The sequence below is a fragment of the Dysidea avara genome, chromosome 8 (genome assembly GCF_963678975.1).
Source record: "Dysidea avara chromosome 8, odDysAvar1.4, whole genome shotgun sequence".
NCBI lineage: Eukaryota > Metazoa > Porifera > Demospongiae > Dictyoceratida > Dysideidae > Dysidea > Dysidea avara.
The window spans coordinates 23045435-23063950 of NC_089279.1; the positions used below are offsets into that span (position 1 = coordinate 23045435).

The 18516-nt window shown below is 36.8% G+C and overlaps 1 protein-coding gene across 1 annotated transcript in view; it reads right to left on the minus strand.

Moving 5' to 3' along the window:
• Nucleotides 1-18516, minus strand: part of LOC136263143 (deleted in malignant brain tumors 1 protein-like) — a 71172-nt gene that overhangs the window by 4082 nt on the left and 48574 nt on the right. The window contains exons 8-9 of the mRNA XM_066057640.1: nt 4540-4872; nt 4166-4489 (exon numbers count right to left, since the gene is read on the minus strand). Coding sequence (XP_065913712.1) covers nt 4166-4489; nt 4540-4872 — 657 coding nt within the window. The remainder of the gene's footprint in view (nt 1-4165; nt 4490-4539; nt 4873-18516) is intronic.

Genomic DNA, 18516 nt, shown 5'->3' on the forward strand with positions numbered 1-18516 from the left:
ATGGTTTCTTTGTAGCTGAACTCTCTACAAGTTAACTTCTAGCTGATCTCTCTAAATGGTGATTTGTTTGTAGCTGAATTCTGTATAGGTGATTTGTTTGCAGCTGAGCTCTTTAAATAATGGTTTCTTTGTAGTTGAACTCTCTACAAGGTAACTTCTTCTAGCTGATGTCTTTACAGGGTCACTAGTTTGTAGCTGAATTCTCTACATGGTGGTTTCTTTGTAACTGAACTCTCTACAAGGTAACTTTTTCTAGCTGATCTTTCTACAGGGTGATTTGTTTGTAGCTGAATTCTGTACAGATGATTTGTTTGCAGCTGAGCTCTTTAAAGAATGGTTTCTTTGTAGCTGAACTCTCTACAAGGTAAATTCTTCTAGCTGATGTCTCTACAAGGTCACTAGTTTGTAGCTGAGCTCTCTACATGGTGGTTTCTTTGTAACTGAACTCTCTACAAGGTGACCTCTTCTAGCTGATCTTTCTACAGGGTGATTTGTTTGAAGCTGAACTCTCTACAAGGTAACTTCTTCTAGCTGATCTCTCTACAGGGAGATTTGTTTGTAGCTGAACTCTCTACATGATGGTTTCTTTGTAGCTGAACTCTATGCAAGGTTACTTCTTCTATTGATCTCTCCACAAGGCGATTTGTTTGTAGCTGAACTCTCTACATGGTGGTTTCTTTGTAGCTGAACTCTACAAGGTGATTTCTTCTAGCTGAACTATCTCTTTCCATATTTGCATGAACTCCCTACAAGGTAACTTCTTCTAGCTGATCTCTCTACAGGGTGACTTGTGTGTAGCTGATCTCTATACAGGTTTCTCGTTTCTAGCTGATTTCTTGAATTCTCTTCAGGGCGACTGCTCTATTAGGATGACTGCTCTATTAGAGTATCTCGATCTCGTACTTGCTGCACCAAGTTGTTTTTCGTGTTATAACTCCGTGGCTTTAAGTCTGATTCTTCTACACCATTGATGAGCCTTTCTAAGATGATTACTCCATCTGTACAACGATTTTCAAAACATTACCCCAAGCGGTTTATCTGGTAGGCGTGGCAAGCAGTCGTTTTTTTTATTAGCTAATCTCGATTGCGTAATTGTTACATACTGTTGGTTTTTTCGTTGTATCTTCCTGTTTTTTTAACTCGATTTCTTTCAAACCACAAAAGGTTTGAGGTTCAATAGATAACCTATTCATCCACCGATTTTCAGCTTCTTCCCATACGCGGTTTACCCTGTAGGCATGACAACATATTGGTGTAATTTTTCGTGAATAATCGCTCATAACTCTTTGCCTGTTTATCGTATTCCAGCCAAAGTTGGTACCGAGATGCGCCTTTATATCCCCTTCTGTGTGCCAAATTGTAAGGAAATCGGATCTGGCGTTCGCATTTTATAGCAGTTTTTGTAAGTGTGCGACAAGAAAAAGAAAAATAAGAAGAAAAAAAAACGAAGAAACTGAGCCAATTTTTGAAGTCGCATATCTCGGGAACGCGTGAAGCGATTTCGCTCAAGTTTGGAATGTGGAGAAATCGTCTTGTTTCATCAAGGAAGCACAGAGCTACGGAGGTACGAAAATTGCGTTTTCTTTCTTCCTGTCAATATACTCACGGGTGTTACACGCCTGCTTCTTGGGCCGCACGACACACTACCGTGTGTCTTGATGTATGTAGTTATAAATAAGGAGAAAGGAGATATAGTTGGTGGAGGGTAGCTATTTTCAGCAGGTAGTTACCTTTTTTTATTATTATTTTTATTTTTTACAGCTAGGCAATGGCATCACCTGCCTAGACATCCAGCCACCCTAAACAAAGTTCCAAACAATGAACCACTGGAATTTGACATAAACACATTATCTTTCTTTCTACAATCTTCTAAGCCATGTCTTTTTGATGTACTAAGTGATTGTGACAAATGCATTGAGTAAATCTTTCAAATATTTCCTCCTCCAAAGTGACACATTACCTGTGTAAAATATTCAGCACATTTCTTACTTGCAAAATAGGATGGGTGATTAGTTCAAAGTTTGCTATATAGATCACGGGCGGATCCAGGAGCTGGCAAGGGGAGGGGCACAAACAGGCTAAGTTGTAGGTGGTTGGGGAGACCCAGATTCTCTTGTTAGTTGCTGGATTTTGAAGCAGCAAATAATCACCTCTTAGTAGTGTCTCACAGTTGATTTTTGCCATTCTGGCCTTTTTGGATGGTTGTGAAGTCTTAAAAGCTATTTAAAAAGCTCTGAATATCTTTTTAATAGCAATACGATAATTACTTTTAGAGGCGCTTAGTATGCACGAAGGGTACTGGGTGACAATTTTACAGCTAGTTTGTCTGGTTTGCTTTGGTTTCAGGTGAATTTGTAATTTATGCTAGTAAAATGTGCACATTTTCATGAGTTAATAAACTGATCTTGGCCTGACACAAAGTTTAGTAGCTATTTTAATCAGAAGCATGGCTCAAGTGGCATGGCTCCTCCACAAGGTGGGGGGGGGGGGGGGTGCAATTGCCCCAAATGCCCCGTGCTGGATCCGCCATTGCAGTTCAGCTAAGGTGCTTTAGTTTTCGTGAATTGACTGTAGAGCCACTTCTCGTATTGCTCTTTATTTTCAACGCCACGTAATGAGTAGAACATTGCTGCAAATGAAGCTAAATAGTCCTTCACGTTTCAGTAATAATATTAGAGTATGCGTTCAACCAAAGTTTCCATTTCTGCTGGATTGATTGCAGAAGTGCTCTTTGTTTGCTACACTGTGTAACAGGAAGAGCATTGCTGAAAATGAAGCAGAACGGGCCTTTGTATCTCTGTAATATAGCAGTTGAGCTGCACATTCAGTTGCTCATCTGGTGCCATTCTTTCCTTTAATTTGGTATGTGATGGTTAACTAGTAATGAATCATGTGATTACAAACAAGTTTATGTTATGCTACTTCTAGAAACCAGGCGGCCATGCAGTTAATACTTTCCCATTCTAACTAAATAGGCAATTAATCAACCATGTACATTTTACTCATGCTATATTGCTATTATTAATTCAGCTATATAATTGGATTTGTAAACACTGTAATTTAGCTTATTTCCATAATTCATGAATTACTTTGTAATTCTGTAATTATGTTGCTATGTGCTGCTAACAAAGCATTACTATAACAAACCAGCAAATTATGCACAGAAATATCCTCTCATTTGTTTTATATTGTGTCTATTGTGTTTTCTCATGCAAATTGTTTAGAGAAAGCCTTGAGGCTGCCCTTTAGTTTGTTCACATAAGTACGGGTAACACTCCCCCTTTCAACTCGAAGGATATGCTATCTCTGGCAGCCTAAGAGGTTTCCAACATTGTTTTGAAGATGAACGTTTACAAAAGCAAAAAGGAAGACCATTCACGAAAAGTCACCATACCCGTATTTCAGACCACCCAGAAGAAACCACTGCAGAGCAAAGTTTATGTATGTGGAAGTTTAATACAAACTTAATTTAGTTTTTCAATTCTTACATCTTGGCTGGTTTTTACCATTTATCAATTTTGCTCACATGGGTGCATATGGACAAACATGATAGGTACACACACACACACACACACACACACACACACACACACACACACACACACACACACACACACACACACACACACACACACACACACACACACACACACACACACACACACACACACACACACACACACACACACACACACACACACACACACACACACACACACACACACACACACACACACACACACACACACACACACACACACACACACACACACACACACACACACACACACACACACACACACACTTTTATGAAAACAATTTTAGTAAAGTGGGCACAACCTGGTTTAAAAATACAAACAAGTGTATGGAACAACTATAAATTTTACAGTTGAGTATGGATTATAGAAATTAAAGCAATGAAACAAGTCATTTACACCTGCAGCTATATACTAGTGGAAATTTAATCCCTACTTCAATCATAGCTATAACAACAGGCTGTAGTGACTGAAATAGAAATTAAATGTCCACTATTAATAGTACATAGCTGTAGGAGTAAATGACCTCCTTATTTCGTTGCTCATATTTCTGTGATCCCTACTCAAATGTAAAATTTATTTTTCTTGTATGCACTTTAATTATAAGACAAAAACAGTTTGCTACTTACTGCCACAAACCACGCCTGCATAATCATTACGCAAACAGTCATGAACACCAAATCCATAATGGCGACAGTTAATTAATTGAGTCTCTGATCCTCTGCAATTTAAGAAGTCTAACCATACCGGTTCTGTTCTTTCCCCATAAGTTGCAGCCAAGTTAACTCTTACAAATGTGCGTCCCAGCTGACGACAAGCAACAACTCCCTCTCTGTCATCCCATAAAGTGTCACACACAGTTCCCCATACACTAAGATGACACACTTCCACACGACCTTCATAATCATTAGCACCACCAACAAGACGAATATCACCCTCAGTGCAGTTTACAACTATAAAAATTGTACAACTATGTATACATGTAGTTAAATTAATAGCAGACCTGTTCCTCCACTGCAACTAACATAAGCAACTTCAGCAAAAGTACAATCATTGTTTCCCCACTCATTGTGACTACACTCTGACAGGTAATGGTCTTCAGTAGTACACTGCACTTCATCCAACCAGATGACCAGTGATCGATATGTTTCAAAATATTCACTTGTAAAAGTATTGACAGCACTGCCAATTCCAAGTTGACGGCATACAACATTGGCATCCACTATATCCCAGTTATGACTGCAAACTACTCCCCATTGTCCATTGTAGTACACCTCCACATGACCTTCATATTGGTAGGAACTTCCTGTTAGACGGACTGGGGCAGTACTATTAGCTACAGTATAGGTGTATATGGATGAATCCATATTACATATATTATATATACTATAGTTATACCACGGGCATGAGTGCTTTGCCTGATATAAATGCAGACAAAGCACGAGTGACCGTGGTATAACTAATATTTAATATATACACACTCAGCCATTGCACACAAACTACTATAGGCTTTTGGCAGAGTCTTCTGTTATATAGGAAACCAATTAAGCTGTGATTATGGAATTGAATTTTGTTAAACAGGATATTGAACACATTTTCTGATTATATTTTATGAACAGAAATCACTAATCCTAAGATATTGTATTTATCTGCACAAAAATAGCCAAGCTGTAAAAAATGGTGTGGCCTTTAAAAGCAAAAGTTGTGAAATTAAAGGTGGCAGCCAAGAAATGGCTGCAATAATGTTAATTTTAACAATGCTTATAGCCATTGTTAAATTTTTTTAGCATTAACATCATTGCAGCCATTTCTTGGCTGCCACCTTTGATCTCACAACTTTTTTACCCAAGCTTTTTAAGGTCACACCATTGTTTCACAGCTTTGCTGTCTTTGTGTGAATTTCATTTGTTTTTGTACTTTATAAGGCCCCGAAACCAGCCTATGGCTGACTTTGGGGTTTGTTATTACTCACATTTCTTCTTTTCTATGCAGATAGCTACAATGATGATTATTGAAGACAGACATATAAATGTGTATGATTTAATTCAATATTTGATAGTAGGGACCACAAAGGAGTAGACGTGGCTCATAAAATAACATCACCCAAAAACCAGCCTTAATTTCCCTGACAACGATGAGGCAGTATTGGTTAGGTAAAACTAAGTCCAAACAAGCCTTAAGATCAACCCGAAATGCTTTCAACAAATCACTACGGATTTAAAAACATTATTTATCAGAATTTTCTACTGACTTAGTAACTGACCGAGTAAGTAACTGACTGATGCCTTCAGACAAGTGTAACTCGATAATGGCTAAGGCTACTGGCTTGATTTTTCACTGTTTGGCATCGCTTTGGCCTCAGAGGTGCCTTTTGGCATACCACAGTACGTACAATGCATTCTTCATGGACTTACCAGTGTCCTCCTTTGTGTCCCATTCATCTTTGCTGACAGCAAAAAGTGTCAATTTGGTGATAGCATGTGATGGCTTCCCTTGTAATGGAAATTGTCCGTAGAATATACTGTTTATGCTTTGATTGCAGAGATGCTTTTCAAACAGTTCTTGATTCGTACTACTATGTAATGGGGTTGAACACAGCCAACAACAAAACGTAATGGATACTTCAATTTTCAGATGATAATTGATATAACTGGGGCGTGGCACCATTTCTTTCAGTATATGGGGATTGCAGAGGTGCTTTTCGAACAGTTCTTGATTTGAAATCTTGATTTGAAATGCTGTGCAACAGGTTGAATTCATAACATAGCTGACAACGAAGTGTAAAAGATAGTTTACTTATCAGACAATAATTGATATAGCTGGGGCATGCGGCGCCATTTCACAGTATGCGTGGGTTCACCAGTTATAATAATTACTTACAAAAAAAAAGTTAACAAACAAGCACACAAAAAATTGGAAATTTTAACTAGAGTAGGGACCATAGCACATCAATAAAAGTACTGAAACAAGTTGGAGTAGTCCATGATACTAAATCACTGTAAAACAATAAGTGTTATATCCCTACTGTGCTCAAGATACCATAACGGAAATGCACAGTAGGGATATAACACTTCTTATTGTTATACTGTGATTTAATATCATGGACTACTCCAACTTGTTTCAGTACTTTTTATTGATGTGCTATCATGGTCCCTACTCTAGTTGAAATTTCCAAAAAAAATTTTGTGTATACTCTAATAGATCTAGAGTGCACATTATTTGATGACTTCTAATAGAACATACATAGAATGTTCTAGACCAATCTAGTACTTTTATTGGTAGATATATGAAAGTACAAATGTTTGATTATAAGCATATTTCAACCAGAAATTTCATTTATAAGGCAGAAATTAAGTGAGGTGATCAGCCAAGGTAGTAGTGGTTCAGTAGTTAAAGATGCAGGTGTTAGGTGTGGAGGTCCCTGGTTTGAACTCTGGTAAGGGTTTTTTCGACATCATTTGTGTACCTTTTTACCACGTGGTGACTGCTCTATTAGAGTACCTTGATCCTGCAATTTTGCACTTGTTTGGTTTTTGCTTTATAACTTTGTCGCTGTAACTCTATTGTAATTCAAACTATCAAAAGGCACTGCTACGATTATCAGCCTATCTACACACCAATTTTCAAGTTATTTCTATACTTGGTTTACCCTGTAGCCGTGACAGAAGTTAGATTTTTCTAACGTGAATAATCACTCATAACTCCTTAGATATTACTTAGATTTACAGCAAATTTGCATGAATCCACCGTTACATGCTCTTCATTTGTGTCAAAGATTGAGGCAATTAAGTTACACGTTTGCATCTTATAGCAATTTTTGCAAAGTGTGTGAAAAGAAATCAAAGCCCCCGTAGGGAATAAAAAAACAAAAAACTTTTAACGCCCAAATCTCACAAATAGCTGTTGCAAATTTAATCAAATTTGCTGTGTGGCATACCCTACCTGGTGGACAGTTATAATGCAAAAATGGTGTGAGGCCATGGAGTTATGCACACGTGAAAAAGCTGTTTTCTTTCTTCCTGTCAATATACTCACGGTGTGGTCGCCGGCTTTCTTAGCTACACGGCACTTTACCATATCTTGATACTCAAGTTTTACAGTTATTAATATATAAGATGTGATTGTGGGATGGAATTTTAGTGCACCATTATGGTCATTACAGTAAAACCTCAGTTATCCGAACTCCTTGGGACCAGGGATGGTCCATAAGTCTGAAAAGTCCGTATCTCTGAAACTGTGTATAAATAAACTAACATCATAAAGAAAAATGTTTGATTTTAAACTACCCTAATAGAACAGTCACTACTCTAATAGTTCCGTAGTTCAGTTAACCAAGAATCCAGATAAGTGGGGTCCGAATAGCTGAAGTTCCACTGTATTGTAAATACAGTACTAGTAATAAAAGAAACTCGATTTAATTAATTAATCAACACCTACACTACTGATATACCTAAAAGCATAACAACTGACTTATTTAACGCATGCTACTAAATTCCATCCCACAATCACATCTTGTTTGGTAAAATTCAATCCAACAATCACAGCTTATTTGGTTTCCTATATAAGGGAAGAGACATAAAAACATAACTTAACAGATATCTGATGATTTCTGGGTAAACCTATTAGGTGTGCAATGTCTTGAGTTAACAAGATATATGCACTGCCTTAACCCTTAAACCTGCAGCTGTTTTATAAAATGCAAGCACTGAAAACGCATAATCCAGTAAACTGGATCGCATGCATGCCTTGTAAAACTAAACTCTATAACACAAAAACTGTTAACGCTATCTAAGGATGACATACACCATCTTACTCACCATTAAATTTTGGTTTAAATGGTCCCATACTTAGTCACGTTTATCCAACCCAGAGATACTCATTTCACTTTGAAAGAGTACAAGAACTATCCCTCTGTCTTCCTTCTTCACATAACAATGTACAAAGGGCCATAACTTGGCCGTATTTTGTCACATTGACTTTTGCTTAGTCTCATTTTACTCCTCACGTGATGGTGATTCAGTTGATATATAGGTATCACATGATAACATCACTGTTGGACGAGCACAGTGGCGATACAAACATGGAAAGACTGAAAATGATTCAGCGCATCGTAGTGGGTGAGTTCCTTGTGTGTATGTTGAAAGTTTATATACAGGCAGATAACTTACTCTTTGCCAATTTATAAAATCTGTTTTTCGAAGCGATCAGATAAATGCTTCATGAGATATGCTTGTTTGTAACCGCCTATGTAGATTGGCAAAAATATTGTGCATTATCAATTCGTTTTTTATCAAATCCAGTTTTCTGGATTATGCGGGTTTAAGAGTTAATGAGATATGCACACTGTTTACCTGTTTACAGTGTGTATATCTTGTTAGCATTTTGCGACAGTATATTATGTGATATACAATATTATGCACTGGCTTTCCTTTGATCTGAGATGTCAAAGTGGTATATATATACCGTATTCACTCGATTTGTGCCCCAGGGGTACTATTATTTTTTTGCTCAAAAATAAGGATAAAACCCTCGAATAGTGCTGCACTGCGGTATTACTCGAGGGTGCGCTACTAATATTTTAAGCCTGCCACTACTATAGTTATTCTACATTTTATAAAACAATCACAACATGTTGCTACTTACTTCTTGTATACAAGATCTCTCTTTCATTCAAGTCCTTGTAGCACAACCATGTCACGCCTCGTGCTACATGGTCAATTTACTAACTAATATCCGGAATTTCAATTATGTGACAGTCACTTAAGTTTTGCAGGACAATGCCTTCCTAAAATCGAGATGGAGATTAATACTAAAGGTATGAAAGCACTATTAAAGAGTAATTACAAAAGTATAGTGCAGTACTATTCGAGGGTGTGGTATATACAATTAAAATTATTTTCAGAAACAAGGATAAAGACCCTTGAATAGTACCGCACTGTGGTACTATTCGAGGATGCGGCACAGATCAAGTAAATACGGTATATATATGTGTGTAATAGTTATACCATGGGCACTCGTGCTTTGCCTGATATATACACACAAGGCCGAGAGCACGTGCGTATATACAGGCAAAGCACGAGTGCCCATGGTATAACTAATATGCTCTACTTTAGCATGTAGACTCACCTAATTGGCAAAATCTTTAGTTGCTATACCCTTCTATTATATAGGGAACCAAGTAAGCTGTGATTGTGGGATTACTTGACATTGTATACCTAATAGGTGTGCACACTATATCCAGAAATCATCAGATTTCTTTGATGTTTTACTGTTATCCTCTTCTCTTATATAGGGAATCAAGCAAGCTGTGATTGTGGGATTGAATTCTGCCAAACAATTTGTGATTGTGGGATTCAATTTTAATACATTAGCAGTAGTTTGTTTTTTTACTTTTGTAAATGTAGCAATTAAAGTAACATAATCTCTTAAAATTGCTATATTAGCAACAATAAAATCAAACTACTGTTTGATGTATTAAAATTGAATCCCACAATCACAGTTTATTTGGCAAAATTTAATCCCACAATTACAGCTTACTTGGTTCCCTATATAAGAGAAGGGTAGAGCAACTAAAGATTTTGCCAATTAGGTGAGTCTACATGCTAAAGTAGAACATATTAGTTATACCATGGACAATCGTGCTTTGCCTATATATACACGCCCTCGGGCCTGCGGCCCTCGGGCTTGTGCATATATATCAGGCAAAGCACTCTTGCCCATGGTATAACTATTACATATATATATTATATTATATTAGTACAGCAGATTTATAAAACAACTGTGCTCTTTATGAAAAAAAAAACACAAAAACCTAGCACAATAGCAGATCATAGATATTTGGATATAGGATCATTACAGGTCAGATTAGACCTTTGGTGACCTTTGTGACCATTTTTCTGCTGTCATTTTTGTTTTTATCTCCCTTAGGAATTAATTAAATTGTTAAATCTGCCAAGAATTTAAGTTCTCACTCTAAGAAACAACTTGGATTTATGTTTTCTAAAGTTGCATATGTAGTATTTAAATACTTTTAGTAAATTCCATATTGGTGTACCTTGTGAGATTGCCTGTGGCTTCCGTTGCCTTTCGCATTCTATATTTTGCATGCTACCTGTATAAATGTCAATATTTATATTAGTGATCACAAACAAACACTTTAAAACTTCCAATTAGGTATGAAACGCAGGTTTCACTCAATGAGTATGTACATAATACGTAGCTAGTCAGATTAATTTTTGTCTTGAAGATTCACAAAATTGAAACAAATGTTTAATGCAAAGACAGTGTAGTTAATTTGTGCTAGAACAGTAGCTTGAGTTTTACCTGTTATCACACAGAACTGGCTCAGATTTCAAGTCAATTGGACTGACGTGTTGTACAAGAAGAGCATTGATGGTGCTCAATGGCTGATCCAGGATGGAGCATTTGGGCAAATCACCCCCCCCTTGTGGAGTAGCCATATGTACTTCTTTTGAGTGAAATACTTCACCTTGTCAGGCCAAGAACTATTTATAAATCATGAAAAATATGTTTATATTTCTACCATTTATTGCAAACACACCTGAAACCAAAGTCAAACCAGCTGTCAAACTGTCACCCAGCACTTTGTGTGTGCTAAGCGCCTTTAAAATAATTATTGTTTGCTAGTGTTTGAGACATTCATAGCCAGCTTTTAATACTTCACAACTATCTGCAATGGCAAAACTCAACAGAGTGAAACACTACTAAGTGGTGATTATTTGCTGCTTTAAAAATACAGCAAACTAACAAGAGAAGCTGTTAGTTTGCTGTAAGAAGCTGTTAAGAAGCTTAGAAGCTGTTAGTTTGCAGCACCCTGCCATCTACCACTCAACCTGTTTGTACCCCCCTTGCCAGCTCTGGATTCACCCCCGGTGTTTAGCTTTTAATCTCAGTGTGATGCTCATAGGTAAATGTATATATGATAGCTACTAAGTACATGTTAAGACGAGAAGCATTCTGCAACTAGTATTGTAGTTTGGCCTGAGATTAGGCTTCCACGGTAACAGCTTAAAATATAGGTTTTGTAGGTAGTAGTAAATGCCTTAAAATGCAGGTCTGAATAAAATTATAGTAGTAGTTGTAGTAGTAGTAGTAGCTATAGTAGTAGTGAAGTATAGAAAACTAGTGACATTTTCATTCACGTGTGTGAGCAGGTGAATTAAGTGCTAGGGCAATTGTAACTTTTAGAATAAAACATGCTGTTGACTTCAAACAAAACCAAGTTGCTTGATCTTTAATTCAATAGCATGTTTAAATAGACAATAATTATATTTGATGCCAAAGGGAATAAAAACAAAAAGGATCAATTTTCAGAAGACAAATGGCTGTAAAGATCACTAAAGGTCAGATCTGGGATGGCGTATATCCAAAATCCTAGCACTGTAGCTACCAAATTTTATATACAGCACAATTTTGCCAAAATTGTCATACATCTACATGCTGTACTACATGCAGTTATATATTAGGGTTGAAACAAATATCAAATTTTAAGAATTCAAATATTCTTTACATTAACAAATTAATTAACAAATTATTCTTTAAGAAATTTTTGCATAATAGGTGCTCAAAAGGGACAAAATCACTTTGATTACTGACTACCACAACTCATTATGAAAAGTCCTTTATATGTGTGTGTTTGTCTTTTAAAGATGATGAATTACAGTTTTAAAATGACAGGTTTCAGTTTTTAGAAGCTTTTCAAGATTAAATGTGTTTTATGAGTAATTGACTGATTAAACAAAAAATGAATATTTCTTAACGAATACGAATAATACTTGAATATTCATACTATTTTTTCAGCCTTAATATACTAGCTATTAAAAAAATAAAAATTTTAAGGGGTTGATATAATAATCTAATCAAAAACAGTGAAGCTGTAATAAAAGGGTGCGGCGTCCAAAAAAGCCGGGGTGAAAAAGATGTGAAATCAAAGGTGGCAGCCAAGAAATAGTAGGTTAATGGCAAAAATTTTAATAACGACAATTCAGGTGAATTTGTGTTACCTCCTCCAAGTTTCACTAGAATTCGGCACCAAATTCACCTGAATTGTCGTTATTAAAATTTTTTCCATTAAGGCCATACCTATTTGAAAAGTTGTTGCTCGGACCAGACCAACCCTCTTTTTACAAAAGACCAAAAAAAATTTCACGTGATTAACAATCACGTGATGTTGGCGGACTTGTAGCCGAAATGGCGGCTAATGCGTGGTTATCTGTTATAGCGAAGAAAGGAGCTGTTGTTGTGTACCCTCGTATAATTTGTTGTCAACAATGGTTTGACACGTTTGGAATGGTTTTTAAAAAAATACTTTATGATCGTTTTTTTTGGTTTTTTTCCAACCTACCAACCCTAACTTTTCCTTAAAAAATCCAAGCAACAATTTTTCAAATAGGTATGGCCTAACCTACCATCACAGCCATTTCTTGGCCATCACCTTTGATTTCACATTTTTTCACCCTGGCTTTTTTGGAGGCCGCTTGGCTGTTTTTGATTAGATATCACATCTTTTTATAATTTCATACCTAATGCCAGCCTATGGCCAGCATTAGGTATTTCTTTTAACTTGTTTTTTTTATTTACCACAGATCTAGAGAGAAGATTATTATGAAGAAGAAGATTTTAATGATTTGCTTAGCTACATGTACACACATTAATTTACAATTGTGTTGATTGGTCATAAAAATAAGTCACACACGTTAAACTGTTTGTAGCTGAATACTCTACAGGGAAATGTGTATGTAGTTCTATAGGGAACCTCATAATGTAACTGCACTCTTTGACTACATGGTGAATGGTTTGTAGTTGAACTCACCACATGGTGACTTACTTCTAGCAGAAACACTCTACGAAATGTAGCTGAATTCTCTCCTGTTTCCAGCTGATCTCTCTACAGGGTGATTTGTTTCTAGCTGATCTCTACAGAGTGAATTGTTTCTAGCTGATCTTTCTACAGGGTGACTTGTTTCCAACTGAACTCTCTACAGGGTGACTTGTTTCTACAGGTAGTTGATCTCTCTACAGGGTGACTTGTTTCTAGTTACACTCTCTACAGGGTGACTTGAAATATAGTTGAACACCCTACTGGGTAACTCGATCCAGCTGATTTCTCTACAGGGTGATTTGTATCTGGCTGATCTCTCTACAGGGCTGCTTGTTTCTACTGAGCTCTCTACAGAGTAACTTGAAAAATAACTGAACTCTTGCAGGTAACAGGTAACTTACCTAACTGATCTCTCTACAGGGTCATTTGTTTCTAACTGAATACTGTGCTGGGTGATTTAATTTTAGTTGATCTTTCCACTGAGAGATTTGTTCATAGCTGGATTCTCCTTGGTGTGATTTGAAAAATAGTTGGGCTCTTACAGTGTGACTTGATCACACTGATCTCTCTACATGGTGCCTTGTTTCCAGCTGATCTCTCTATAGAGTGATAGTTTCTAGCTGATCTCTCTACAGTGCGATTTGTTTCTAGCTGATCTGACTAAATTCTACAGTAGCTGAACTCCCAGAGAAGAGCCTATGAAAACGTGATGGTAAACCTTGAAGTTTCATGTAGTTTTCAAGGACACTTCCTACAACAATTCATGGACACTGCCTTTGAAAATTTGACAATTCATGGCCATTGCAACCATGAAATTTTCGTGTGCCATGAAATAATTTGCCAGTGCTATAAAATTACCATGAAATCTCCACTTTTCATGAGTATTTCTTGGCATGAATATTACACTGAAATATCAATGAAATGACTTTCATGGCACTTAATGGGGATTATTTTACTCTTCATGGATAATCCATAGGTGTTTCATTACACTGTTCTCTGGTAGTGCTACACGGTGCAGACATTCTATCCGGTCTCTCTACAGGGTGACTTGTTTCTTAATAATCTTTCAACAGAGTGATTTGTTTCTAACTGATCCTTCTATAGGGTGATTTGTTTCAAACTGATCTTTCTACAGGGTGATTGAAATGTAGATAATCTCACTACAGGGTGACTTGTTTCTAGCTGATCTTTCTACAGGCAATTTTTTCTAGCTGATTTCTCTACAGGGTGACTTCTTACTGGCTGAACTCTCTACAGGGTGACTTATTTCTACCAGATCTCTCTACAGGGTGATTTGTATCAAGCTGATCTCTCTACGGGTGATTTGAAATGTAGTTTATCTCTTTACAAGGCTATACTTATTTCTATATAGCTGTTCTCTCTACAGAGTGACTTCAAAATTAATGTAGTTGACCCTTTGCAGGGTAACTTGCTTTTAGCTGATCTCTCTACTGAAAGAGTTTGTTTGTAGCAAAACTCTCTACAGGGTTGCTTATTTTTAGCTAAATCACTTTACGAAATGTAGCTGAATTCTCTCTAGGTGGTTTGTTTTAAGCTGATCTCTCTATGGGTGACTTGTTTCCAGTTGAACTGTCTACAGGGTAACTTATTTCTAGTGACAGAATGATTTGTTTTTAGCTGATTTCTCTCTACAGGGTGAATTGTTTCTAGCTGATTTCTCTAACATGTTTGTGACTGAACTCGCTACAGGGTTATTTGTTTTTGATACTAGTTGAATGGTGACTTGATTGTAGTTGAACTCCCTATTGGGTGACTTGTTGTTAGCTGAACTCTCTACATGGTGACTTGATTGTAGCTGAACGTTCTAACAGAGTGACTTATTGCTCAGCTGAATGTTCTATTAGGGTGACTGCACTATTAGAATATCTCGATCGTGCACTTGTTACACCTAGTTCACTTTCAATTGTCCAGCACGTGCTATCTTTGTGCTGGGGGTGGTAGGCAAGGGCAGTCCATCCAGCCCAGGAAAAATATTTCTTTAAGTTCACTTTCATAGTGGGTTTCACGCATCCGTAGCTTGATAATGGCATAGTGGATTTTAATCTGATTCCTTGTAAACCACTGAAAGATAGTTCTAAAATGAGTTATCTCCTTCTCAACCTGATTTCAGTTGATTCCATTAACTAGTTTGCCTGGTAGGTGTGGCAAGTATTACTTTTTTATTAACAAAACTCGATCGTGAGCATTTACATATGGTTGGCATTTTTGTTATATCTCCATGATTGTTAGTGCGATTTCTTACAAACCCAAAAAAAGGTTTGCACTACGATAGTTACTCCATGTACAAACCACTTTTCAAGTCTTTACTTCAAACTATTTACCCTGTGGCCATGACAAAATTCGCTATCAAAATTTTCAAAAATCACGTATAACTCTTTAACCAAAGTGTACAAAATTTGGACTGTAAACGTGCTACATTACGTTCTTACAGCCCTCCAAACTTGAAGAAAATCGACTAAAGCATGTGCGAGTTATAGCAATTTTTCTAAGTGGTGCAAAAAGAAGAACATAAAGAAAAATACAAAGAAACTAAGACGAATTTTGAAGGCACATATCTCAGTGAGGGCCTGGCGGATTAAGCTCAAATTTGAAAAGGGAGGTTCCCCACCCAAGGGAGTTTCCACAGCAAAAATAGTCAATTTCCGTTAAGCCATTATCAAGCTACGGATGCGTGAAAATGGCATTTTCTTAGTTTCTGTAAAACACACACTTGTCCGAACTGGCCGTACTTGTCCGCACGACACACAATTGTGTGTCTTGATTATACATGCTACAAAGAGTAAGCAAACAAGCTAAAAAATGTTACAGCTGAAATGAGAATCCATCCATCCAATAAAAAGTAAAGAAACAAGATTTTAGATGATGACTACTTTCTAAAATGAGACACACTTTAATGCCTACTTTTGGCTAGCATCTTGAAATGAGACCATTAAATTAGCCAAAGTAGGGATTAAAGTGTGTCTCATTTTAGCAAGCATATAGCTAGTCATCTAATCTTGTTTCTTTACTTTTTATTGGATGAATTGTTTCTCATTTCAGCTGTATCATTTTTGAGCTTGTTTCCTTACTGTTTGTAGCATGTATAATTCCCTATGTACTTCCTTTTAAATTTTTGAATAGCTAGTTTGTTTACTTTTATGTCTAGCTAGCTAGTTATACTATACTCTTTATTTTCCAAATATCACTTAAAGCAGCTATCTTCACCTTTGTACTCAATAAACACCTCTAAAAATGATTATCATATTTTGTCTTTTAAAGCTATTACAGCAACTGTTAAAGGCTTCAGCTGCATTTCTATAATGGCCTAAATGTTGATGATTTAACAGTAAAACATCACTGGAGAGTCCACCATTAAGAGTAGAACCCTCGTTTAGAAGTCTGGATCCTAAGGTGGATCCACCCCTCAAAGGAAATGCCTAGCTACCTCGCAAAAAAAACTGAACTGGTAAGACTATAAAACAACTACCCAGCATTAATAAATGCTAGAGACAATTCCTTGGCTACTGCACCTGCTCACCCTCATCTTATGCACACATAATCACATTTTGTTAAAATCACGTGTTTGGGTTGTGGCGCACGCCACAACTAGTAATTAGAAGCAAATGAATGATGAAAGCAAAGAGCATGGTGCAGTAGACAGAACGTAATTAGAACAATAGATTCGTGAATCCACCATCATTATCTTGGTTGTCTGGAATTTCTGGAGCCATACACCTAGCACAACCAGGTCTTACAGCAGGCAGTCAGGCAGACGAAATCCAAGTGAATTTAGAAATTTTTAAAACTCACTGTACATCAAAACATTCAACTTTTCGCTTCTTTTAGCCAAGGTACAGTATCATTACAGCAGTACTAATGCATTCCAGGTGGGTTTTTCGGATAAAAGTTACTGCAAGGTTGTTTTTTCAAGTGCAAAAATTTATGAAGCCACTTTCTTACTAATCCATACTTATTAACTACTAACGTACTTAATGATATATATTTAAATCTTATTAACAACATGAAAGTGTAAGCAAGACAGCAGTATTATAGCCATTCTGGAATATGTGTATCAGAAGTTTGTCTCAAATACTATGTATTTGAGTTAAATTAATGACTTAAATAGTGAAGAAACTCTGTTTATAGTCTTGAAGAGTTAAGCATATACAAGTACAGAACATTATGATAAATGCATATGTATATTCAGAAATCTTATACGTTCAGTAATGATATCAGTGTATGCTGGGGCAGTGGAAGAAGAGTAAGGGGGTCAACTTTGGCAAAACAAGTTACACAGTGGAGTTTAATACAACAGATACGAATGATATTCTTGGAGATCTGGGGTATGCCCCCCAGCAAAATTTTCAGATTATAGAAGTTCTGAGATAGTAGTTTTTTTTACAGACAAATTAAGTAGCAACTTCAAATGCAGTGGAGATGGGGGGCCACCCCCCCCCCCCCCCCCCCCCTCCACACCACACACACACCTTCATGGGACAATCTTGGCAAGAAAAGATAGAGATACTCTAATAGAACAGTCAAGACCTAGATACTTTAACAAAGCAGTCACAGTCTTCAGAGAAGCAGTGCATGTAACAAGCTACATAATATGTGTAGTTATAAATAAGGAGATATAAGTTGGTGGAGGGCAGTTATTGTCAGCAGGTAGTTAGTTACCTTTTTTTGGTCTTCGGTTTACAGCTGCCCCCCTCACTCTTTCACCGCCCCTGAGCTACTTACAGTTTTAAGAAAAATAAAATGTGATTGTTCTAATAGATTATCAGGGTTGGTTCTATGATATATAATAGGTAACCTGAGTGAAAAACCAGTGATCCATGAAATTAGTTAAGTTTATTGTCATTGCCTATCTCATGTAAAGCAAGATGTGATAGGTTTGATGGTAAATTAGGACTCAGCAAAGTTTAATACTACTGATCAAAACACCATTGCTCCACACAGAAACTGGACTCCATAATAATATTGGTACACTTGATTACTGCAAATTATAACACTCCAATAGAGTGAATCTGAAAAAGTCATGACAGGGACAGCAGAGAGGGGGGGCTATAGCCCCTGTCAAAAAGATTATGGAGGGGCTTAGCCCTCCTACAAGTCATTGAGAGCCTAGTTCAATAGCAT